The following is a 25,467-nucleotide window of genomic DNA, read 5'->3' as shown; positions in this document are numbered from 1 at the left end:
AATGCAGTTTTCACAAAGCTCAAATTGCTAAAAAGCAAGTCACATTTCTGGGTCAGACAATTGGTGCAGGAAATAGATCCATTACACAGGATCGAGCAGCTTCAGTCAAATCCATACCTCCGCCTACTACCATTAAAACACTCCGCACATTTTTATGAACAGCAGGTTACTGTAGACCGTGGATTTAAGAATATGGCTCGATTGCTCAGCCTCTCTATGACTTGTTGAAAGGCCATGGTAAAGATTCAGATACTGTTTGTATGGAAGAACTTCACCTCAAAGCATTCAATGATTTGAAGAGAGCACTATGTCAAGCACCAGCATTAGGAATTGCCCAGTCTGATAGACCCTTTGTGCTTTATGTCCATGATCACTTAGGCTTTATGACTGCATGTCTAATGCAAGATCATGGGGGCAGTTTACACCCAATTCATTACTATTCTGGTAAACTTGACATGGTCGCTCAAGGTATGGGCCCATGTCTTAGAGCAGTGCAGGCAGTTCATCTAGCTCTTCAGGCTTCAACAGTAATGGTGTTAGGTCAGACTGTAAATGTAAAATGCCCTCATGCAGTCTCCGCACTAATGAATCAAGCAAAAGTCACTTCTGTAACCTCCTCCCGTTGGGGAAATTGGTTAGCAACTCTCACAGCTCCGAACATTGTTTTACAGCGTGCACCAGTCACGAACCCATCCTCATGTATGATGTCTGCAATGACTGAGGATATGTTAGAGGATGAAGGAGAAATGACTCACGATTGTGTTACGCTTACATATACACCTACGAGTGAAGTAAAAGAAACTCCCATAGAGAATTCAGAATTTAAGTTGTTTGTTGACGGTTCAGCTCAAGTAATTGAAGGTAACAGACAAGCAGGTTATACAGTAACGTCCACCACGGAAGTGTTAGCTTCAGGACGTCTTCCAGATCATTTTTCAGCTCAAGCTGCAAAACTAGTAGCCCTAACAAGAGCATGCACGCTAGCTTCAGGATCGGTTGCAAATATCTATACAGATTCCAGGTATGCTTTTGGGGTAATTCATGATTTTGGTGTCATTTGGCAAACCAGACAGTTTCTAACTTCTGCTGGATCCCCCATTAAGCATGCTGGATTAGTGAAAGATCTAATGTTTGCCATGAAACTTCCAAAGAAATTAGCAGTGATCAAAGTGAAAGCACATCTCACAACTAATACTACAGAAGCTAAAGGTAACTCTCTTGCTGATGTAGCGGCTAAACAGGCTTGTTTCTATGCGACTATACAAGTGTGTTCAGGTAGTACAGCACAGAAGACAATTCTGCCTCCTGAATCAATAATTGATCTGTACAAAGACGTTCCTCTGTATGAAGCATGGACATGGTCAGACAAAGGAGCCACAGTGGATTCATCCGGTTGCTGGACCAAAGGGGGAAAGTATGTTGCTCCCGAATCACTGCTGTCATATTTGGCTCAACAAATACACAATTTGGGTCACAGTGGTCCAGCAACGATGAATCACAGGTTCTCAGATCAGTGGTGGAATACAAAATTCAGAAATGTAGCCACAGAAACAGCCAAGAGGTGTTACATCTCAGAAAAATAATGATGTACCAGCAGCCACTACACCAGCAGCACATACCCCAGCCTCACCAGGACCATTTCGTCACCTGCAAGTTGATTACATATCATTGCCTCGTTATAAGGGAAAACCTGATGTTTTGGTAGTATTAGATAAGTTCTCAAGATGGGTAGAAGCTTATCCAACAGGGCGTGCTACAGCTGCACATACTGCTAAATGTCTTGTCACTGATTTCATTCCCAGATGGGGATTACCAGATTGCATTGACTCAGATCAAGGTACACACTTCACAGGACAGGTAGTCAAGGAAATGTTTGGATTTTTCGAAGATTAAGTGGAATCTTCACTGCCCATACAGGCCACAAGCATCAGGACAGGTTGAACGATCCAACAGAACAATCAAAACCAGGCTAAGCAAAATGCATCAGGAACGAGTACCATGGGTTGAAGCGCTGCCAGCAGTACTGTGTAGTATGAGAGCATCACCTAACAGAACAGTAGGACTGAGCCCTCATGAGATTATTACTGGACGCCCCATGAAGATGCCAGGTGTGATTGATCTTAGAAATGCTGATGTACACATTGCCTCAGATGCCCTGATTGCTTACTGTGAAAACCTGACAAAGGCGGTACAGAGTGCCAGAGAGAGAGTTGAGTCATGTTGGCAGACTCCACCAGAAGGTGGACTCATCCTAGGTCAATGGGTCATGATAAAGTCATTCAGAAAAAAAGCCATTAGAGCCTAAGTGGCATGGACCACATCAAGTGATGTTGATTACAGCAGCTGCAGTATTGTGTCAGGGAAGGAAAACCTGGAATCACGTGTCACACTGTAAAGTTGTTCCCCCACCTTCAGGGATAGTTTAGAACACGGAACCAGTGAGGAGCCCCGGGAAGAACCGAATGCAACAGGCGTCGGAGGTTAACCCTGGGGTGAAGACTTCCCTCACAGGCCTTCCCTATCCTAGTTCATCCTTACCTCATTGTTTCCTTAGGTGTCAAAGGGTTTAAGAAATAGGGAAAAAGGGAACAACAATAACAGACTCGGAAAAGTTTACAAACCCTAGAGTTTGAACAAATACTGCTCTACTGTCTAGCAGACTTGGAAAAGTTTACAACCCTAGTGTTTGAACAAATACTGCTCTCCTGTCTTTTGTTTTCTTTCTTACTCTGTGCAGATACCACTGATGACTGTCCCGGGCCCATACGCATCGGCCTCGTCATCTGCTTATGAAGCCACAAGAAAACCTCAAGAAAACGACTAGACCCACTTCCGAACCAACTATCACGAAAAAAAAAAAAAACACAACGCAGAGACTCACATACGAAACCTTCAGTCATCCATCAACATGATCAGGATTGTCGTACCAGTAACATCACAGACACTCTCGCTTCGCACAAGATAATGATCTTACAGAACAGAGTGGCCTTGGATTACATTCTTGCAACGCAAGGAGGAGCCTGCATCATCATCGGACCTGAGTGCTGCACCGGGTTAATGGATCCAACAGAGAACAAAACTGTTGAACAAAATCCAACAAGACATTCTTGATCTTTCAGCAAAAGTACACCAGATGACTGAAGATAATTCTTCATGGTTCCGAAACTTGTTAGGCAATTGCAGGAACAGCAACACAGAAGCATGTGCCTGTAACAATCACAAGTTACAAGATTGAACTTTTAAGTGTTTAAATTTGTATATAATGTGAGAGTTATTAGAACTCTCAAAGGGGGAAATGTAGTGTTAAGAATGTATTGAATGTTTAATTGAGGTTCTAATACAATAGTATATAAACTGAGACAGTTGCGTATAATGAATTTAGCATTTAAGGTTATGATGGTGATGATATTTGTTGTGAAACAGTTTTCCAGCAGGAGAGTCCGGTAAATCCTGTTTTCTGTTTCTGTCAGATTTTTGCTCGCTATCGAACCTGCTATTCCTGTTTCTCTCTATTGTAAGCAGATTACTGAAACTTTGGTAGTCTCACTGTTTGAATAGTAATGCTGATTGGATTGGAATTGGTATGACTGACTCCATATATAGGGCATGTTCCTAAACCGGTATACATCATTTACATGCTTTGTTCATCACAATGTTAAGCCCTGCCCCTAAAATGTTTATAAATTGCAAGGGAACTTTTCCCTTAGTTCCCTTAGAAGACTACAGCGACGTACAGCTCGTATTCTCAATAAAGAAACCATCTTAAGACACAAACCCGCTTCGCTTCTGAGTTCCTAAACTTTAGAAGAAAATAGTTCACAACACCAGTCATGATGATTCTGTTTTGAGATGTCTGGATTTGAGAACTTGTGGTGATGTATCATGTTACATTATAAAAACTGTTGTATTAGTGTTCACTGGTGGGATTCTCAATGGGATTTGTCAGAGATCCACCGGCCTTGCTTCTTCTAGGTAGATTCACTGAGAACTGCTCGAGAACTCTCCTGGCCATGATTAAAGCATTTAAAGGACATTTGCTGGAGTCTGTCTGTTATTTTCTGCTTTGCAGCAGGCTAGTTTAGGGAAGCTAGTAAGTTAGAGTTTAGGGAACTCGCCCAGTGTCGACAAGAGATGCAGAAGCTAGAGTATAAAGGTTATTAAGTGTCGACGAGAGACGCTATAGATTAAGTGTCGACTGGAGACGCTATAGATTAAGTGTCGACGGACACTGAAAAAAAAAGTTTGTTAAGTGTCGACGAGAGACGCTCGGGTGATGACTGGGCACCCCAAATAAATTTAAGAGCACTAGAGACCTTACCACCAATCCCAAGTGATAATGTTCAATTAAAATAATTAGGTTCCAGGTACGCAGTTAGGTTTAGGGAAAAACCTACAACATGACACAAACAATCTAATCCTGAATGTCAACAAAACAAGAGAGATTGTCGTTGACTTCAGGAAAAATCAGCCAAGTCACACACCCCTCCTCATCAACAACGCCGCAGTGGAGCAGGTCAGCAGCATCAAATTCCTTGGGGTGCTGATCACAGACACTTTGACCTGGTCCCTCCACACCTCTGCTTTTGTAAAGAGAGCATAGCAGCGTCTACACTTTCTACGTCGGATGAGAAGAGCAAACCTCCCCCCTCCCATCCTCACCACTTTCTACAGAGGGACAATAGAGAGCATACTGACCAGCTGCATCTCTGTCTGGTTTGGGGCCTGCAATGCCTCAGACTGGAAACGTGTAGAGAGAGTGACGAGGACAGTGGAGAAAATCATCGGGACAGCATCCATCCATGACACTGCTCGCAGACGCTGCCTAGCCAGGGCCAAAGTCCTTTTAGGCAAGTCATGCCACTCTGCCGCCATCTTGGCAACGCCTCCGGGCAGCTATTTCGGACTAACAAGACCAGGCTCCTATCTAAATGAATGGCCAGAGAGTCAGAACTGCACTTTCACTGCTCACCGGGACATAAAAACTGCATGTATAGAAACAGCAGTAAAATATGATAAAACATGATGACTTTGCCCCAAAATAAGGTTTAAAACGCCCTTTTCCCCACAGGTTATACTTTTACTACGCATGCGCAAGGGTTCTCTCCCTCTCTGTCGTGCGCGCTACACGGTTTGAAGCACAGTATGTGTGAGCTCTTGCTCGCTCGCTCTAGATTCCGGGAGATTTTAACTAATTTGCGGGCATCAGGGAGCCGCTATCAATATGGGGGAGACTCACACGTACACTGCATATCAAATCTGCCCGCCTTTTCAAACAGTAACGTATTTTCCACTGTCGCAAACCTCAACTGTGCGCATGCGTCAGTGGAACCAGACGATTAGCTTAAATGTTTCCCGGCTTGACTGTTAAAAGCAGACGATTGGCTTTCCAGCGGGAGGGGCGGGACATGTGATACAACCGCCATCTTTGGCGTTACGGGTTTTCCCTATATAGTTGTATTGAGGATTGAGGAAGTGGCATGTCTCTATATAAATAGTCTCTGCCAGGGCTCAGTAAATCTCAAGGGACCCCTCCCACCCCAACCATGGACTGTTCTCCCTGCTGCCCTCTGGCAAGAGGTTCAGCAGCTTCAAATGCAGAACATCCAGATTTCACAACAGCTTCATCCACCATGTCATAAGACTGCTAAACTCCCAATAGCCCCCCCCCCCCATACATATGACACTAGTCACTTTATATGGTCACAGTGAACCCTATTTGCACTAAGTAATTTAATTTTTTTATATCCTCCATTTCTCTGTTTTCACTGCAACACATTCTGCTGCTACATATATTTGCACTAGTCATAATTGTCTCATAATTGTTAAATTTTATATTGCACATATTTATATTTATACTGTTTCTCTTTTACTTGTCTTCTATTTTTATTCGGAGCCTTGAAACAAAATCTCGCTCAACTGTATATTGTGAATGTACAGTTGAATGACAATAAAGTCAGTCTAAGTCTAACGATTAACAGCACTATGTAGTTTTTGCTCTCTCGGTCCCCCTACAGTTGGAAAACATTATTGTCTTCCACTACGGTCGTAAAATCGGGATACATGTCCATTTGTTGACAAGCCAATACCGTCTTGATTTCTCACGAGTTCTCACGTCTGGGGCAGACTGCAGCGCTGCGTGTGAAATGTCTTCATCCCAGGTACATTGGCATATATTTTAACATGTCATATGAATATAATTTAATGGGTTTTATTTTTTTTCAAACGCAAAAAGATTGCGTAGCTCACGTTTACAAGCCAGCGCCATTATAGTAGCCTATTGTCTAATGTTTTACATAATGGATATGCTAATTCAATTCAATGTTTGGGTGGTAGGTAATAACCATATATCATCAATATTATAATATCAATATCAAGTGAGGTATGCCGTAAAGCAGTCAAATTTTGCAGTTCTTTTTGTGCTCGGGTTACCACCCGAAACCTGAAGTTATGGACTGCCAGTAAAAGTGATACAGACACTGTCAAGCTATGGCAGATGTGTCATTCAACCTATTGTAAGTCGATGTACCATCTCAAGGGTCTTGGAAATATATTATGAAGGTATAAAAACTACATAGTGCTGCTTTAAGAACTTTAATACCTTTTAGTTTAGTTCTTTGGAAATGAGACATTTCAAATGATACCAAACATGTATAAAACTGTATGATAATTGTTCACATTAAAACCATATATATTTTGGATGAATTTCACGTGATCTCAGCAAGAGAGAGTGAGAGAGAGAGAGAGAGAGAGAGAGAGTGAGAGAGAGAGAGAGAGAGAGAGAGAGAGAGAGAGAGAGAGAGAGAGAGAGAGAGAAAGAGTGGGGGTAGAGGGAAAGAGATGTAGATTAGAATGATTCTGAGGTGAGACTGGCATCTCGAATGGTGCACAAGAATGAGTTCAAATGGTAATTTCCTTTATTCTCTCAGAGTTCCCCTCTCTCACAGTTCTTCCAGTTTTTCCAGTCTTACATCTGTACTTAACCTACGCAAACAAAGAAATCTAAAGGCCCGTTAGGACCGAGTGCAGTAGACACCCAACGAGTTTCTATATAGCTTATCATCCTGCCCGAAAAGACCATAAACAATACAGACAGGCATAGGCATAACGTTACGAATTAATGTACATACTTAAAAAATATTCATGTGCGACTGATAAGCTACACAGCACATTGGGAGATGTTTAGTTCAATATTTTGACTGTAGCCTTATTCAATGACGCATTCTGTCGGTGGGAAATTGTCTGATTGCTTTACCACCTGCTGGCAGTTTATAATTATAATTTATGATTTGTTATATTTATCTCACCAGCGGCTTGAAGAGTAGCTACCACACCTCCAGCTGCGACCCCTCCTCCGCTCGCCATGGCAGTAAGTGACATCAAATAGGAGGCAAATGAACCTGCAGCAATTCCACCTGCAGTGAAACCGGCCGCTGCTAGAACAGCAGGAGCTGCTGCAACTGTTACGGCTATACAATTGGTGGAAACGTGGCATATTTGAGTTTACTGGTTCAGATGGATAAACATTTAAAAATTAAAAGTTAAAAAAACAATGTCTTGTGTCTAGTAAAACAATTTTACACATTTATTTTACCTGCTCCTGCACCAGCTGCAATCATTGTACCTTATAAGAAAACAAACAGGTAATGATTACTGTGATTGGTGAATATATATATATATATATATATATATATATATATATATATATATATATATATATATATATATATATATAAAGCAGGTACTACTTACAGGGATCCATCTTAAGTCAACTGGGACGCTCTTGAACTGACTGCTTATGTGTGAGAGGTTGAGTTTAAAAGGGGGTGTATCCTTTTCAGGAAACGAAACTCATTTATAGAGACATGAAACAAAGACAACACAGACAAAGCTGCCAGGGCAGAACCCTTACAGTGAATGCTGAGAGTAAAGTACAGAGATCAGGAATAAATTCAAGAGAAAAATTCTACAAACATGGTGGCTCATGTCAACAGCAAGCAGCCACACTAACAATTACAGATATGAAATTTAGATTTTTATTCAGAAGGAAGAAAACACACAGACACACACAGACACACACAAACACACAGACACACACACACACACACACATTTTTTATGTAAATGTCACTCTAGCTCAGTAGGCTCCTCATGAACGTGAAGCTCTCACATTACTCAAGCGAGATCACTCGCCACACAAACCGCATAGAGGGACCCTTATTTATGACCGTCTTCTCTCTTTTTAGTGATCAACCAGCCGGTGTCGATACTGCTGTGACACAGCAAGAGAGTATCCAAAGGAAGCACCATTTCAGACAAATACAAAACAAATGTCAATCACATAAACATTTAGCCTACATCATACACATGTATCTTTTAACATGCTATTATTATAAAATGCCGAATAATTAAGTTGTTTAGCCTGCCTATTTAAAAGGTTGGCTGTAGGTTCAGAGCATTCACAAATTACCATATGGGATATCTCTCTCGGGAGGCATATTCTTTCATCAAAACAAGAGGTTACTATCGTAACCCCGGTTCTCTGAAACATCGAGTGGAGAGAACCACCTTTGGGAAGGGCATCCGTACCTGACCTCTGCAGAAGCATCCAATTGCACCAAGTCTGGCTAGACAGACAGAAGCACGCAGCCAATGCCAGGTGAGGCCACACCCCCTTACCTACGGGCATATAACAGCTGGGCGCGCTGCTATTCCTCAGTAAGTATATTCGCTTCGCGTGCGGCAAGCGGGGCAAAGCTGGTGGGTCTCTCCACTCGATGTTTCAGAGAACCGGGGTTACGATAGTAACCTATTGTTCTCTTTCATCATCTCGTGTTCGAGATCCACCTATGGGAGAGACATGGACAGCTCCCCGATTGCCCAATACACTCACAGTGAGGTTCTGAAAGCCAGCGAAAGACGGTCACCTCGGAGAGGCTGTGCCTGACACGTCCATTAATCATGAACCTGCAAAGGTGACCAATGAAAGGGGGTTCAATGTAGGGACCAATGTAAGCCCGCAGAGGGGTTCCCCGTGCGTGAAAGTCTTCGCTCTCCCAGTGGCGCAAGGCTGAGGAGCAGAAGCATGTCACTGTTACCGAGCGCCAAAGGTCGCGAATCTGGCTGAAATGTAGTGACAAAACCCATTTCATGAACGCCCTCATCCTCAGGAGTCCCAACGGCACAACTTGGGGGGATGAAGCCATGAGACCCTGCAGCCTGAGACATGTGCGATATTGCACTTTCGTCCCTTCTCTGAACTGCGACAGACAGTTCATCAGAGAGCGAACGCGCTCTTGAGAGAGACGCGCTCGCATGGAGACCGAGTTCAACTCCAAGCCCAGGAAAATGACATTCTGACTGGGCGTGAAATTGCTCTTGCTCACATTCACTTGGAACCCGAGCGATGTGACGTGCGCGAGCACACGGCCGGTGTCCTGCAACACCTTCTCCTTTGATTCGGCTATGATGAGCCAATCGTCTATGTAAGTCAGGATTTTCAGGCCTGATATTCTCAGAGGTGCTAAGCCCACCTCCGCGCACAGACAGAAAGACCGGGGACTCAAACTGAGTCCAAACGGAAGAACTGTGAATTCGTAACATATGCCCTGATAGACGAAACGAAGATACTTCCTGTGCGGAGGATAGATGCTTATGTGAAAGAAAGCATCTTCTGTTTTATGGCACGGGCGAGTGCGCCCTGTGTCAGCATTCTGAAATTGTATTTCCTCAAATGTTTGTTCAACACTCGAAGGTCCAAGATAGGGTGGAGAGAGACGCCTTTTTTCGGGACCAGAAAATAACGGATATAAAAGCCCTGGTTCATCAGATTGGGGGGCACCACCTGAATCGCTCCCTTGTTTAGGAGAGATGAAATTTCCTCTTTCAGAATGTGAGAGGCATTCTCTTCCGTGTGAGAAAAGAGAATGCCGTTGAAATGCGGGGGTTTTACTGCGAATTGCAATCTGTAACCCTGCATTACTGTACGCATCACCCACTCGGGAGCTGAAACGGTTCGCCAAGCCGCTTCGTGACTCGCGAGTGCTCCCGCTCGGGCCAGAGCGGAGCTGTGTGAGACCAACAGGTTTATTTGTGATGCAATGGCGCCATCTAGTGGACACACAAGAGGCGACATGCGGGGGTTCGGAGGGATTTTCTCTCTCTGCAGTGAGATGAGTTCTCTCTGCGGAGAGAGCTTTTCCCTCCGAAACTAATTCATTCGATTCATATTTTTTTGTGTTTTGTATTGGGCAAACACTGGGGCCGATCCCTTTATCGAGAGAGTTAGGGGAACAGAGTGTGGGCAGTGTGGTGTCACTGAGTTTAAACTTTCCCTCACAGAGGGCTACCTGAACGTGGGGGGAAAACACACATTTCTCGAACACATGAGCTGGTCAGTCTTGACAGGCGGTGAGCTGATCCATCCGCGGGACCCCCTGGGTCTCTTGGACGGGGGTCCTAGAAGAGGCGGGGAGTCCGAAGGGCTCGCGGCCTGTGAACATGGACTCGATGCCCCCATTGGCTGTACATCAGGCAGGCCGCTTGCGTTTCGAGTCGGTGGGGTTGGAACTCGCAGGTCTCCCGGCCACGGCGGGAGCGGGCTTACCCCAGTGCCTGTTTGTAGGTGCTGGGTTATGTTGCCGTGGGGGTGGTTTGTTGCGGGGCTTTTCCTTGCCCTGATGAAACTGTCCTCCCGTGGCCGGTGGGTTAGGCAAACGCACAGGGGGCGCCTGGTGTGGGACTGCCTTCCTGGGAAGGCAAAGCTTGAAGGCCTCATCCTCCTTCCTCTTATCGTCACACCGTAGTTGCATCAGTGCGACGGCGGTGCCGAAGAGAGCCCGGCTCCACCGGCGCGCCCGCGATGCGCCGTTTCTCACTGTCAGGGAGTCCTGACAGGTTCAGCCAGAGCGCGCGCTCTCCCACCACGGAAAGCGCCATGGAGCGCCCGCAAGCTTGGACAGCCTGCCGAGCATTACGGAGGACGAGGTCGTTCACCGTGAGAATCTCCTTCCACAGGGTTTCAAAAGGATTTCCCTTTTCCAATTGTTGCCCCAATTCTTCGAGGATCTCCGCCTGGTAGGCGGAGAGGAGCGAAGAAACGTTAAGTGCGCTGACAGCCACGGCCGAGGACTTATAAGCTGCCTGGTGAACGGAGGCAGCAAAACAGTCCATCTTGTTGGGCAAGACCGGCTTAGGGGGAGCGAGCAGCCCGCCCTGAGCGGGGTTAAGTTGCCTGGCGATGGAAGGCTCACCGGCGGGGGGTTCGCCCATACCGTACGCTGCCATGTCCTTAACCTCGAGTCCCGTGAGACCGTGTTTGAAGTCGAGCGGGTCGCTCCAATAATTCCTTATGTGCTTCGCACACGCCGGGAGGATGGGGAAGAGTTGTTTCTGGGAGGGGGTCCCAGCACTTTCCCATCATAGATATCCCTCTCCTGGTCGGTGGCGCTCTGAGGTGCCGGCCATTCGATGTTTAGACGAGCGGCCGCTCGCTCACACACTTCCAGGAGGATGGCTTGAGGCAGAGCCGCGTGGGCGGTAGCCTGGGGAACACCAGAGGGCGGGATGGCCTCCTCGTCCTCTGAAACCCCAAGAATGGCCACATCCTCCTCTTCGCCATAACCGGGCGGTTCGTGGACGAGAGCGAGGTTGTCCTCGAAGATGTCCTCCTCGGGGAAGGCGGGATTGGGCTGGTCAGCCCAGATGAGAGACGTTGCGCCCCGGGAGGCCCCCGGTAGCGCGTTGTCATCACCGTGTCCCCCGTCCGAGTCAGAAGGGCTGAGCCCAGTGCACTGTGTCACTGCCATCTTAAAACGGCGTTTAAGCAGCTTTCTAGGCAGCATGAGGCAGAAACTGCAATTCTCTGGGTTCTCCAGGGCTTCCCGAGCGTGCTTAGGACCCAAACAGACCACGCAAAGCTGATGAAGATCCTTAGCCGCGATAAGGGCACCACACGTGGCCGGGCAGGCCCGTGATAGGCTATCCCCTGGAGAGGCTGCAGGCTTATACAGTGACATACCAGCGAAGAAATCGGAGAAATCCGTGGCGGGCAGCCGTGAGGAGAAACGGAGAAAATAGCGAGAGCGTGGGCGGCTCCGAATGCAAAGCAGCAGCAGTTGAAAAATAAACAACTCACACGTCCGGCGGAGGCTGATCTGGCCGATATGTCCTCCTGAAGACACGTGGTGAGCAGTGTAAAAATCAACCGAGCTGTGAGATGCAGAGATCGCAAGAAGCGAATGTCAACTGAGGAATAGCAGCGCGCCCAGCTGTTATATGCCCGTAGGTAAGGGGTGTGGCCTCACCTGGCATTGGCTGCGCGCTTATGTCTGTCTAGCCAGACTTGGTGCAATTGAATGCTTCTGCAGAGGTCAGGTACGGATGCCCTTCCCATAGGTGGATCTCGAATACGAGATGATGAAGGAGAACTACAAAATTGGTATGCTTGCTTAAACCCAAGGTGATACAACATACAAGGAAAAATGGGGCTTGTTTATAGCTATGCTGTCATACTGACCTCAATGCTTGAGGCAATACATTATCAATAGATAAAACATGATGATTATGGGGAAGTACTTGTTACATACGTTTGGGAGTCTTTTTTAGGCATGTGTTCAAGGTGTAGCCTAATCTGGGCTGTTCTTTCTCCATGACGTGGCTATTGTATTTTACAGCTGATGCATTTTACAGTGTGCCTGGGGGAACACACTGCAATCTTTTTCTGTTATTTTGCACACCAGCACTGGGTGTATAGTGGGTGTATGTACTAACTAGGGCATTGTGGGAGTCTTTTATGCCTTGCCATTAATCTACAACCAGTGTTACACATTTGACCATAGTCTAAAATTAACATTCGCCAAGCACCATATATGCAAGTAAAAATCTGTGGTGGCGAGTATATGAAACAATGTCAATTGCCAGTTGCCTGGTAATATTTTTATGAATTCTAGCAATGCAATGTTGTGAGAACATGAACATGAACAAACGTGAACATCGCTCAGGACAGTTGACGGGCCAGTGCTGCATCTACACGAAAGTTTAAAGGGATAGTTCACCCAAAAATTAAAATTCCGTCAGTATTTACTCACCCTCATGTTGTTCCAACCCCGTAAGACCTTCGTTCATCTTCGGAACACGAATTAAGATATTTTTTTTAATGAAATCTGAGAGCTGGATCACTTCTCCATAGGGATTGAAACTTGCCGGCCTCGAAAAATTATTAAAGACATCGTTAAAATAGTCAAAGTGACTACAGTGGCTCAATCTTAAATTTATCAAACGACGAGAATACTTTTTGTGCGCAAAAAAAACAAAAATAACGACTTTATTTCAACTATTCATTTCCTTCTCTGTGGGCCTCGAGTCAGTTCACTAGTATAATAGCATAAACTTCTGTTGTTGTACGTCACACGCATCACCCACATGACCAGCGTCGGCCAATAGTGAGCCTACATGTGACGTAGCTCTACGCAATTACACTAGTTTAACTGACTAGAGGCCCAAAGAGAAGGAAATGAATAGTTGAAATAAAGTAAAATAAATAATAAATAATTTTTTGTTTGTTTTTGCGCACAAAAAGTATTCTCGTCGCTTGATAAACTTAAGATTGAGCCACTGTAGTCACTTGGACTATTTTAACGATGTCTTTAATTACTTTTCGGGGCTGGCAAGTTTCAATCTATTCAATCTCTTCACTATTCAGTGAAGACTTATCATTCACTGAGCAGTTACCACACCATACAATGATGGAGAAAGTAAGAGTGCTCTCTATCACAGCCCTGTAGAAGTGGAGCATTCCAGCCTTGGACACTTTATATTTCCTGAGTTGTCTTAAAAGAACCTGTTAACCGTTGCCAGAGCGTCGGCGCACTGAAGCGGTTTTTTTTTTATTTAGTTCAAATTTACTATCAGATTTAATGTTATACATTGACAAACTATACATCATTAAAAAGATATCATACTCAAGATTCAGTATTTGACCACTATTGTATTCTGAGAAACTTATAGTGACAGTTATGTCTTAATTTGTGTCAGGAGTTATGAAATGAAAAAATGAGTCGATACCTTTAATATGAATTATGAGGGTCAGCTGATCCATTCATAAAAAAACACTCCGTGCTGTCGTCATGACAGCGATTCGCAAAACATCGTCCCTCAGGGCTTTAGCTCAAAAATGTGCAGACTTGGAGAAATATTGATATATTCTCATAGATTCACATCATATTTCTATAGACATGAATAATATTGATTGAATTTATACCCAAATGCGTCGATGTAATCATTATGATCGCTTCTTACTGAGATGTGCTGTGTTTTCAATTCATACCAATAGCCTGAGGGCGCTATATGCACAATAACAGTCCATATATGGACCACGAAGAAGACCCATAGTCATGTGACATTCCAGGACGTCACTGATACAGAAAGTAGCTGACAGAGATCGCTGTAACATGCAGATAAAATTTTTTTGAAGACAATAAACATGATTGCAATGACAAACATGGTTTTAATCTCATAAATGGTTGTGTATTGATGGTGTGCTAAGCTAACATGCTAGCTAGCCCAGGTGCACCTGCCACCAGCAGTTATTGTTTTATGATTTTTTTCTAAATAGGAATGCTTACTGAAATATTTCAGTGCATTTGATACCAGTTTCAAATATTTAGTGAGAACTTTGATAAAAGAAATTAGGGTTTGAAACCCTATGAATAGCCTGTGAATAGCCAGTCGTTAGTAGCTATAATGCAGACAAAAGAAATGCATATTTAGAGCCATAACCAGTCTGGAGAGGTGTAAATGTTTGCAGGGAGAGACTCACACTGAATGGGGCTCGTTTGCACCACAAAATAATAGAGACAATAGACTGAATAGATGACTCAGAAGATGACTAAACATCAGTTTGCATTTTAGAGTCTAATCAAAATAAAGTAATTTGACATGATCTTGAAAAACATTTAACTAAATACAGAGTTTGAGACTTATCATTTTCAGATTTTAAATATAAAATTTCCACCTAATCTACAGTTTTGTCCTTGATGGCCAGTTAAAAATGTCAGTGAAGACATTCGACAGCTCATTGGCACACCATTTAATAGTGGCAGCAGAGACCTAATGGGGGCCTGCTGCCTTCCTGCAGTTTTGTTTCCTCAACAGATGCCTGACCTCATTTTCTTCTATCAGAAAAGGTGGTTCAGGGGGAGATATTTCATTTAGGAGATTAGAGCTGACTGTACATTCAGAGTTGCATTCAAATCTACAGTAAAATTTGTTTACAAACAACCAGTGTTGTAATGGCCGCATGTGTAAGAGGCCCAAGGGAACTACAGAAGAGGCTGCTGCCATGAGGCCCATAGCTTCTGAAACGTTTTCAAGGTTTCAATGCCATCGCTAACTTCTAAATTTTCAGGGAGCATTCCGGCAAAATCCGGGCTCGCATTTGGGACAAAAGTTTTGATTTAAGTTTTGGATGAAAGACTATTTGTATTATTTTCTCCAGCGTTTTTCGCTTCATTTTCAGCAACCACCTGTGATACATCTTTTAACATATATGCTGACCAGTTTAAAGTTTTGATTGTTTAGCCTGCCTTTTTAAAAGGTTGGCTATAGGTTGCGTTCACAAATGTAGCTAGCACATGGCATATCTCTCTCTGAAGGGAGCCTATATTCTTTTATCAAAACAATGAAATTAAACGGAACAACTAGGAAAATGTTATTTATAAAATCATGCGTAGGTATGCTTGTAGCCAAGGTGATACAGCATACAAACAAAAATGCGGCTTGTTTATAGCTTTGCTGTCATACTGTCCGCAATTCTTGAGGCACAAAATGCTCAATAGACAAAACATGATGACTATAGAGAAGTATCTGTTGGATGGGTTTAGAAGTCTTTTTTTAGGTATGCGTTAAAGGTTTAGTCTAATCTGGGCTGTAGCTATTCTATTTTGCAGCTGATGTATTTTACAGTGTACCTTATGGAAGACATTGCAACCTTTTGCTTTTCTTTTGCACAAAATATCCAGCACTCGGTGTGTGTACTAACTAAGGCATTGCGGGAGTCTCTCATTCCTGTGCCATTACACCATTTACAATATTATTGGTAATCTACAACCAGAGTTACACATATATGAGGCTCAGTTTAGGGTTTGAAAAATGTTAACAGAGATTTGTTTCAACATTTTAAAGGGAGCCTCTGCTGGTCAGGCTGTATTGTATTAGAAACATGGCAGATTGTAATGCTTTTAAAATTGCCACATATCGACTCAACAACAAATATACAGCAATACACAACAAATATGCATTGCATATAATTGTCAGAGTTATGTTCTGTTATGGCCATGTGTTTTGATTCTGTCTTCCTTATCTGCTAGTTTGGCCCAGTTTCTCAGCTTGTTTGATCATTACATTTTCTCATTAGTTCCGTATTTATTCTCCCTGTTCTGTTCAGTTCTTTGTCCTGTCATATGTCAATGTTAAAGTGTGTTAATCTGTTTCCCTGCCTATTCTGTGAGTTTTGGATTAAAGATTATTTGTATGTTATTTTCCTGCGTCATGCACTTAATTCCGAGCAGCGACCCGTGACAATAATGTGCATAAAGCCAGGAACAAATTGCTTCCCTTGTGAAACCACATGGTGGAATCATTTGGAAAACTTCTCATTTATAATGAAGAATTTTACAACACAGAACCTATATGATTTTTATTTATTTTTATTTATAAAATACATTTAAAAACAACTTGACCAAAGTGATGTACATAAAAATGTACAATGGGATAGAAGACAACTCCATAACATCTACACTACATTTTAGACTAACTACATCTGTTCAAGGAAATAGGATCTAAGCAGATACTGTCAATGGTGTTTCTCCAGTAACCCCATCATAAGGGACATGGTTTGAGCCAATAATGAATATAATATAGCCTATAAAGAGAAATATACATTGAATTTACTTGAGCACCAAATGGTGCCTTATATGGTTCCAGTGTGTTCCCCTAAGGGCAATCTAAGGAACTCTTTTCATTAGGAAAACTTCCCTTATGACAGTTTTAACTAAGTGAGTAACTCTGAGCAGTCACAGTACAACATTAGTTTACGATACATAAATGACAGAAATAGACTTTTTAATTTTATTTTATTTGCTTATAAACAGCACCCTTACACCAAAGCTGATACAGATAGGCCACTGATGTTAATCACTAAGACATACAGTGAGATAATGATAATATAATGATTTCTTTTTTTTTTTTAGAAACATACATAAATGCACAGATTTAAACTAGTTACACAGTACAGTTGCTAGCCATGCTAGCAACTGCCCCCACAGTGGCTCCCAAAGCCCCCACGATGGCTTGACCTGCCAAAGGGATTCCAGCAGCACCTAATGACATGAAAATGTCAGTTGAAAAAGTTTGTGTAGCCTGTTTGCACCTTGCATAACTCAGTTTTATTGTTAAAGTGCAAAGATGATAAAAAATAAAAAAAATCCAGATATTTGGCTCACCAGCAGATTGAAGAACAGCTACCAGACCACCAGCTGCGACCCCTCCTCCGTTTGCCACAGCAGCAGTTGCCATCATAGAGGAGGCAACTGAACCTGCAGCAATTCCACCTGCAGTGAAACCTAAACCTGCTATTACAGCAGGAGCTGCAACAATTGCTCCAGCTATTAGGAGAAACACAGTAGTTCAGGTGGATCAAATTCCATTAAAATAATTGAGATGTTCCACAAAATCACGGGTTTTTAAAACTGTCCTGGAGCACCCCAGCACTACACATTTTCTGTGGCTGCATCCAAAATTGCAGACTCTCTCGAGTAGGCACTTATTTTGAGCAAGTAGCCTAATTATTTAATGACCGCTAAAAAAGTACATAGTATTATTAGGCAATAATACTATGTATACTACTAATAATAATATTATTAGTATTATTAGGCAAGTTTCAATCCCTGAAGAAGCCTATGGACTATGGAGGAGTGAATCCAGCTCTCAGATTTCATCAAAAATATCTTAATTCGTGTTCTGAAGATGAACGATGGTCTTACGGGGTTGGAACAACATGAGGGTGAGTAAATACTGACAGAATATTCATTTTTGGGTGAACTATCCCTTTAAGAAAAAAAAAGCACGGACATTTTTTGAGATATGTCAGTGCAAGTTGCTTTCAGTTAAAACAGCTCAAACATGCATTTTGGATGAAAGGTGCTCTAAGCGATGTTATGCGATTTTAGGCCAAAACATTTTTGTCTAGCTGCCTGTCCCTGAACACACTGTAAAAAAACGCGGTCTCTGCAGACACCCCAGGCTCCACAAACGGTGAAAAAACAAACTGGGCAAGCCTGCACCACGAAACATAACAAACTGTTCCAGACAATAACCGACAAGAAGGATTTGGGAGTGGGGTTTGGGGGGGGGATGAGGGCGCAGATGAGGAGGAGGGAGGGTCCAGCTATAGCCTCCGTTTTGTTTGACAATAGGCCTACTTTAAACGTCAAGAAGAATTGACGTCTCCCGACATCGCTTAGAGCACCTTTAAGCCGTGCCTGTGAAATCAGACAAAAATATAGAATATAATATATTTGTAAGGACTTTTTTTTTACCTGCTGTTGCACCTGCTGCAAGAAGCGTTACTAGAGGATAGATAGAAAAAACGAGTAAACTTGATAAACATTCAAAAGTCTTGTTAGGATATATAGTATAGCCTACTTACAGGGATCCATCTTATTCGACTCTGTTAAAACGAACAAACCCAGGATGCTCTTGCTTTACACTGATCTCTTTTATGTGAGAGCTTGCTTAAATAGCATTCTGGGTGTCTCACTTTTCAAGAAAGGAAATCGAAACTAACTTCAAAGACAAAGCTCTGGTCCTCGCTGCAGCCTGTAGCGCGATGACGTAAAGATATAATCTGATGCTATAAAGGTACAAATAATAACATACTTCAATGAATTACAATGTTCATTTTTTTGGGGAACTTTTTTTATTCATAAGCAAAAATTATTTAACTCGCAGCCTACTTTTTCACATTTCTTAATTGAAATTGACGCATTTCTCAAATCTCTTTGACAGATTCTTGAAATATTATGTTTTTTTTGTAATGCCACTGATGCATAATGTTTTCGCTGTGTGTTTATAGGCTACTGTTAGACTCTTTTTTCTTTTGTTTGTGAAACTTTACATGAAGATTCGATCATTTCATTCCTGTTGAGGTTCTATCTGTTCTGTCTTTTTATTGTTCGATGCATTATAATAGTATAAAATAAGATAAAACATTCACAGAATTTTTTTTAACACGCATCGTTTATAACCTAGGCTACGTAGTAGGTTTCGATTTCCTCATGAACGTTTAAACACGCATGCGCGCGATGACTTACAAACACAGATTAAATTGTTTTAAAAAATCTGTATGACATAACATCATTGCAACTTTGTTTGACAGGATATATTAATGGTTAACTAAGAGTTAGCAGTTTAACTTAATGTCTATATCTGTTATTGTAAAAGTTTAAAATTATCAACGAAAGCCATAACATATGCTTTTTTCATACTGGCAGCTTCAAAGCTCCTCAAACGATAAAACATTTGAAATCCTAGATATGCATTTTGTAGGCCTATTTTATCTCCAATGACACTGGCCAAGAAAGGACACCGAAACCAAATAACAAACCAATAGCGCGGAACAATAGACAAACTGGAGGAAGGCAGACTCGATTATACGGTTCTGATTAATTAGGCTAGTTGCTGTTTGCTCACTGCGTAGTCTATATTGACCGAGTTATATAAGTCAATTACAAGAACAAGGCAACCATGTGAGAGATGTTTGACTAGGGTTGCCAACCGTTCCGTATAATACGGAATCGTCCCGTATTTGAAACATAAAAGTCTTGTTCCATATTGAACTGATACGGAACGCACTTTGTTCCGTATTTTTGAGAATCAATTCAGTGCAAATCCATGACAGACATATAGCTTATAATATATGTCAGACAGACAATGAACGAAGACATTTGTAGGCTATGATAAGAAAAAAAACAGACGGGGCGGTAGATACTAATTTCTCCCCGTTTGTCTATGATCAGCCGCGTAGCGTTTTTAACATCTTGGAACATCATCAGAGAATGCCCTTTTATTTGGTCGTTAGTCATTGTGAGTCACGTATCGTAGCAACGATGACGACAAGTGACAACAGCGGGAAATGTAAATACATTATACATTTTATTTATGTAAAAATGACTACCTCCGAGGAGCCGGCGAAAAGAAAGTTAACTATAATGGAAGTATAATTATATAAAGATATTTGCACTACACTTCCTTAAAATGTTGTCTAATTAAATTAAAAATATTATTTTTTGCACTGTAAAGAACATTCTAGAAGTCTAATTCTATTGAATAAGTTTGCTCAAGGCTACAGAAAACTGTTGTTTATTTTTCTTCAAATGCAGTCTAAGCCGATGAGTTTTGAATGTTATATGTTGTATTTGTTTAAGTAAAAAATATGTATAATAACGTTTTATAAACTAAACAAATCCATGGTTCATTGTTGGCAAAATGATCATGATAGCCTTTATATAACGTTATCTATGTGGTTCAGTCTTGTATATTGATTATCCGTTCCTTATTTCCATTTCAGAAAGTTGGCAACCCTATGTTTGACTAAAGACTTACAAATTGCAGTAACCTATTATAACTGAGAACATGGGAAGTAAATGGCTATCCAATTCCCACAAACTGTATCACACAGAAATATACAACAAATGTTTAATTTTCATAAAGCAGGGGAAAGTTACAAATTGCATGCCTCATATTGGTGTGATCAGTCTTGGCTGGTCCCTGGAGTACGATCACACCGGTGTGATTAGAACTGTCAGTGCATCACGTGATCAACTGCTAAATTCAAACGTGCTTTCGCGCGTTGACTGGTGCTGAGCCAGAAAAGTACGCACTCAGTGGTGCTGTCATATATCACCACTATTGAGTGTTTTCAACCACATAATGTTTATTTTAGGTTTCAGAAACTTAAATACACATAAGTACTAGCAAAACAATGATTTTGAGTTTGTAAAATACACACTGATGTCTATGGAAGCGGCAATAATAATCCTTTCCATTATAATAAGACAACACTTTTATTCATATCAGATACACGTTGTGTAAGTAGTTACATTTTCCCCTATTCTTCTCTCAGTTCACCGGCCACTCACTTTCATGTATTTCGTGAGAAGTGGAGGAATTGACGTGTTGTAAATCCAACAGATCCGATTCTCTGAACTGTGAAACAAACTAACATGGCGCCGTCCATTGCGCATACAGCTCAACTAACGCGATCGTTATAAAGGTGTTTAAACAACAAAATACATCCACTAGCATATATTTGACAATCGAAATATCAGTGTTTCATGCTATAGCTAATACATTTGTGTATATTTTTAATAAAAAAGGAAAAATTACATAAAAGCAGATCATCATTCATTCAGCGCTGTGTTGCTTGTGCGTGACAAGCAATGACGTGTCACCATGGAAACATTAAAGTGACAAGTTCTAAATAACGGTCTCCTTGAAAAACTCACGCTGGGGGGTCAGTTAGAATATTTTAAACTTACGTGTGAAAGGGTTAAGTTGAAATAGCAGGTGCATAAAATTGATATATAGGCTACTGTAACTACACAAAGTGCTCACATAAATACATTGTTCTCTTACGAGAGTATCTCTCGTACTGCGTAATAACTTACGCTATGGGGAAAACCTCTTTTCCACGAGATATTGAAGCCAAAAATTATCCTTAATTTTGAATTAATGTAAAACGCTGTGCGGCAGCATGCAGACATAGGCAAGACGCCTCGCGCGCCTATTGGCTGCCCTGCGGCAACAGCAGCAGCCTATCGAGAGAGGCCCTGCGTGACGTGATAACCAATGGGGGCGCTTCGCGCCCATTTTGTCACATCCCGCCAGAATAGGCGTGGCCTCGGCCTATAAATATGCTCGAGAGGCTGATACAAACTGATTTTCATATCTTCAGCGAAGCTCACGCATGGCTGGATCCAGAGTGAGAAGCCGCGTCGTTGACACAAGTCTTCTGCGGGACGAGCCTTGAACCTGAAGCCACTGGCCTTCACCTCGCCGCCTTCAGTCGCTGTACCGGCTACGCTTTCCGGCGTCAATATCCTTTTACTCTGCTGAGAGTGTGTGTTCGCCGTCGCGACTCACACTCTCTCTCTCTCTCTCTCTCATCTAAAAGAGCAGTGTCTTTTTTAAGATGCTTCGTTCCTGTGGCTCGTGCCGAGGCGCACTCAGTGACGGGGACCGCCATTTCATCTGCGTTTCCCGCTTGGGTAAGGATCATGCAGCTCTCACGCTCGCTGAGCAAGCTATTGCCATGGTGACTTTGAGGACCTGCCTGGCATTTTTTCTCCGAGTCTGCACTCCCGCCCGCTGTAGTGCCGCGCTGTATAGCGCCGTACTCAGCGGGTCCCCGAGTCTTCTCCAGCCCGTGAAAGCTTGCCGGTTCGCCCGCCAGCTTCACCGGCTTCAATCGAGTCGCTCACTGACGGAAAACGGCCGCCGCGCCCCGCCGTCTCCGCCTTTATGACGACGAGATAGCTGCATCTGTAGAGAAGACCAGCTGCTCTATCCTGGCGTCTAACCGACGTCTGGCCAGTCACTGAGGAAAAACGACCTGGTCGTGCGATTTCTCAGGGGAGCTCGGAGGCTGAATCCTCCCAGACCCCCCTCAGTCCCTGTGTGGGACCTTTCTACGGTTTTTGAAGCCATGAAAGGTGCCCCATTCGAGCCAATCCATTTGTCAGACATGAAACATCTGTCTCTAAAAACGGTATTCCTTATGGCTCTCGCTTCAGTGAAGTGCGTAGGGGACTTGCAAGCTTTTTCAGTAAACGCGTCATGCATGGAGTTTGGGCCTAATGACTCAAAAGTCATACTCAAACCAAGGCATGGGTACGTGCCCAAATGCCTCTACACACCGTTCAGGGCCCAGGTTATTTCCCTGTGCGCCCTCCCGGTTCATGATGAGGAGGAGGATGCGAGTCTCCTCTGCCCTGTCAGGGTACTGAGAGCTTATGTGTCCCTCTTCGTTTTGTTTGGCGGACGCTCCAAGGGACTGGCCGCATCAAAACAGAGCCTATCCAGATGGATAGTCAATGCCATAGCGCTGGCTTACACTTCTAAGGGCCTGCAGTGTCCTTTGGGTGTCACGATAGAACACCTCCATGGGTGTTGAATAACCCGTACTTATACCCAGTTCAGGCTGAACACGTTCACCCTGTCTGCGTGAAACACTGTTAACATAACTAGCTCCTGTGGGATGCTATTTCATGGGGAATGATCCTTGTAGCCTCTCTTCTCCGACTCTCTGTGAGTCTACGGTGATTATGCACTATATGAGCCCCGGGCTACTGCCCTTGGGACTTTGGTGTCGGAACCCAGTACGCACGGCGTGTTGCATTGTGTTCCCCATAGTGTAAGATATTACGCAGTACGAGAGATACTCTCGTAAGAGAACCGAGGTTACGTTAGTAACCGAGTATGTTATCATCAGTTTTTAACAGAGGGTCTATTTTAGCATAAGCTCTTGGGTCATCTCCATCTCTTCCTCCTCTTCATGGTCTTCCTCCTCAGTTGAAGGTGGACTCTTGGAATGAGAAAGCAAATCTGCAGCACCTGCTGTTCCACCCACACCTGCAGACAGCCCAGCAGCTGCAACACCTGACCAGGGAGAATGTAAAAGGAGACAATCTTTAAATCAACAAAAGACTGTAACATGTTCTTCAACATGTTTAGAATGATATTGAGGTCAGGAAATGAAGGACATTTTTATGTTTGGGTAAAATATTCCTTTAAAATGGAACATACACCCATTTCGTAGTTTGGCCCACATGGCCTATTCATTTCAATTAAGGTTTGTTACATTTATTCTTATAAAAAAAAAAAAGAATTATCTATTTTGATTTCACAGTGACATTTCAGTAGCCCACTGTAAAAAAAAAAAGTTGCTGTTTGAAATTAAGTACAATCAAGTTTAAGTAATTTCAACTTAAATGGGAACTTGGCAACTCTAACCATTTCTTTGCTGATTTTCACTTTTGTTGTCGCATGTTTTCTCAGCTCCCCCTACAGCTGTGGGGTGTATATTTCACATCACTGTCGTAAAAAAAATTCACTTGCAGCACCCTCCTCCCCCTTTCTACCACTGCTCGTGCATTTGTTATTATCGGAGCCGGCCAACTTAATCGTGTGGAGCTATGTCTACCGAGGTGGGTAATACATCATACACATTGAGGGAAGCGTGTGTGTTTATGTCGAATTGCCGTAAAGCAGTTTGTGTTTCTCGCTCATTCTCGCTTCTCACAAGACTTCCTATTTCCAACATACCGGGACGTTAGTCCCAAGGGGGTAATCCATCAGCTGGAAACTGAAGCCTCCCGGGAGCTGCCATTGTAGTAGAACTTCACCTGCTGTTAGCATTCCATTGACTCCCATTCATTTTGGCGTCACTTTGACAGCGAATAACTTTACATCTGTGGCGTCCAAAGATTTAATTTGTCCATTATTTATTTCTAAAAAAACATGACAATGTATAAAAAGCTCCATTACTTAGAAGACCCCGTAGAAGCCGTTTTGAAAAATAGGCTAACGATTACGTCATAACCATGCGACTCTCTGTCGTACAGTAGAGAAATTACCGAATAGACAGGTGGAGAAGCTCGCAGGCAATCTTTTACTTTCTATGAGGCAATCGGGGGGACATGGAGGCATAAAGTCAAGGGAGAAGCCCATAGATAGAGAGTCCATAAAAGCAACGGGACAAAATATTTCGGTAACACTTTATATTACGACCCGCAAACAACTGCGTAAGTACACCGAAATTGCGGTGTACGTTTCTGTAATATAGTGAACCTCCGTGTAGGTATAAGGGAACAATATGTTAAGTTTTGGGTAATAAAGGGGTACAACCAGATATACAAGCAAATTATTTATAATGTAATTATTTTAAAACCAACAGGTACCTATTCTGATAATATATTCCAGGCAAAATTTGTATTTCTGTTGTATATAAAAGTTTTTATCACATTTCTGGCAAAACATTCTTGTGCAATGTAGTTACAGTGTAATTTTGACATCTGTGGGTTGTAAATTAAACGTATATATATATATATATATGGCTGTATGTAAGCACATTATGATAAAAATTTAATTTATTGGCTTTTCTTACTACACTACTTAACGTTAAGCCAAAAAAATATATAATTTCTGCTATAATTTTAGTTTAGAACGTACCATGTAGTACTTAGTACTTACCTTATCACATTGTATTGCAATGACACTTAAATGTCAGGGCAAATATACTGTGCAATTAAAACGTTTTTTTGTTTTGTTTTCTATATATGTATATATATGTTTAATTTACAACCCACAGATGTCAAAATTACCCTGTAACTACATTGCACAAGAATATTTTGCC

At 42.5% G+C, this 25,467-nt stretch overlaps 1 protein-coding gene across 2 annotated transcripts in view; it reads right to left on the bottom strand.

The window, feature by feature from the left end:
• Positions 1–18,840, bottom strand: part of ifi27.3 (interferon alpha inducible protein 27.3) — a 35,813-nt gene extending 16,973 nt beyond the window's left edge. Inside the window, exons 1-3 of one of the 2 annotated variants that reach the window (XM_077236477.1) lie at positions 18,703–18,840; positions 18,593–18,622; positions 17,498–17,659 (exon numbers count right to left, since the gene is read on the bottom strand). In XM_077236477.1, coding sequence (XP_077092592.1) covers positions 17,498–17,659; positions 18,593–18,622; positions 18,703–18,712 — 202 coding nt within the window. In that variant the 5' untranslated portion in view covers positions 18,713–18,840. Of the gene's footprint in view, positions 1–7,304; positions 7,467–7,591; positions 7,622–7,749; positions 7,798–17,497; positions 17,660–18,592; positions 18,623–18,702 lie in introns of those variants that run through there. The other variant, XM_077236478.1, reaches the window with a different exon arrangement.
• Positions 18,841–25,467: the final 6,627 nt, after the last annotated feature.

The sequence above is a fragment of the Siphateles boraxobius genome, unplaced genomic scaffold (assembly GCF_051911475.1).
Source record: "Siphateles boraxobius isolate OS27281-9 unplaced genomic scaffold, OSU_SipBor_1 20, whole genome shotgun sequence".
Taxonomy (NCBI): Eukaryota; Metazoa; Chordata; class Actinopteri; order Cypriniformes; family Leuciscidae; genus Siphateles; species Siphateles boraxobius.
The sequence above is the reverse complement of the archived record's forward strand: the minus strand, read 5'-3'. Positions and strand labels throughout refer to the sequence as shown.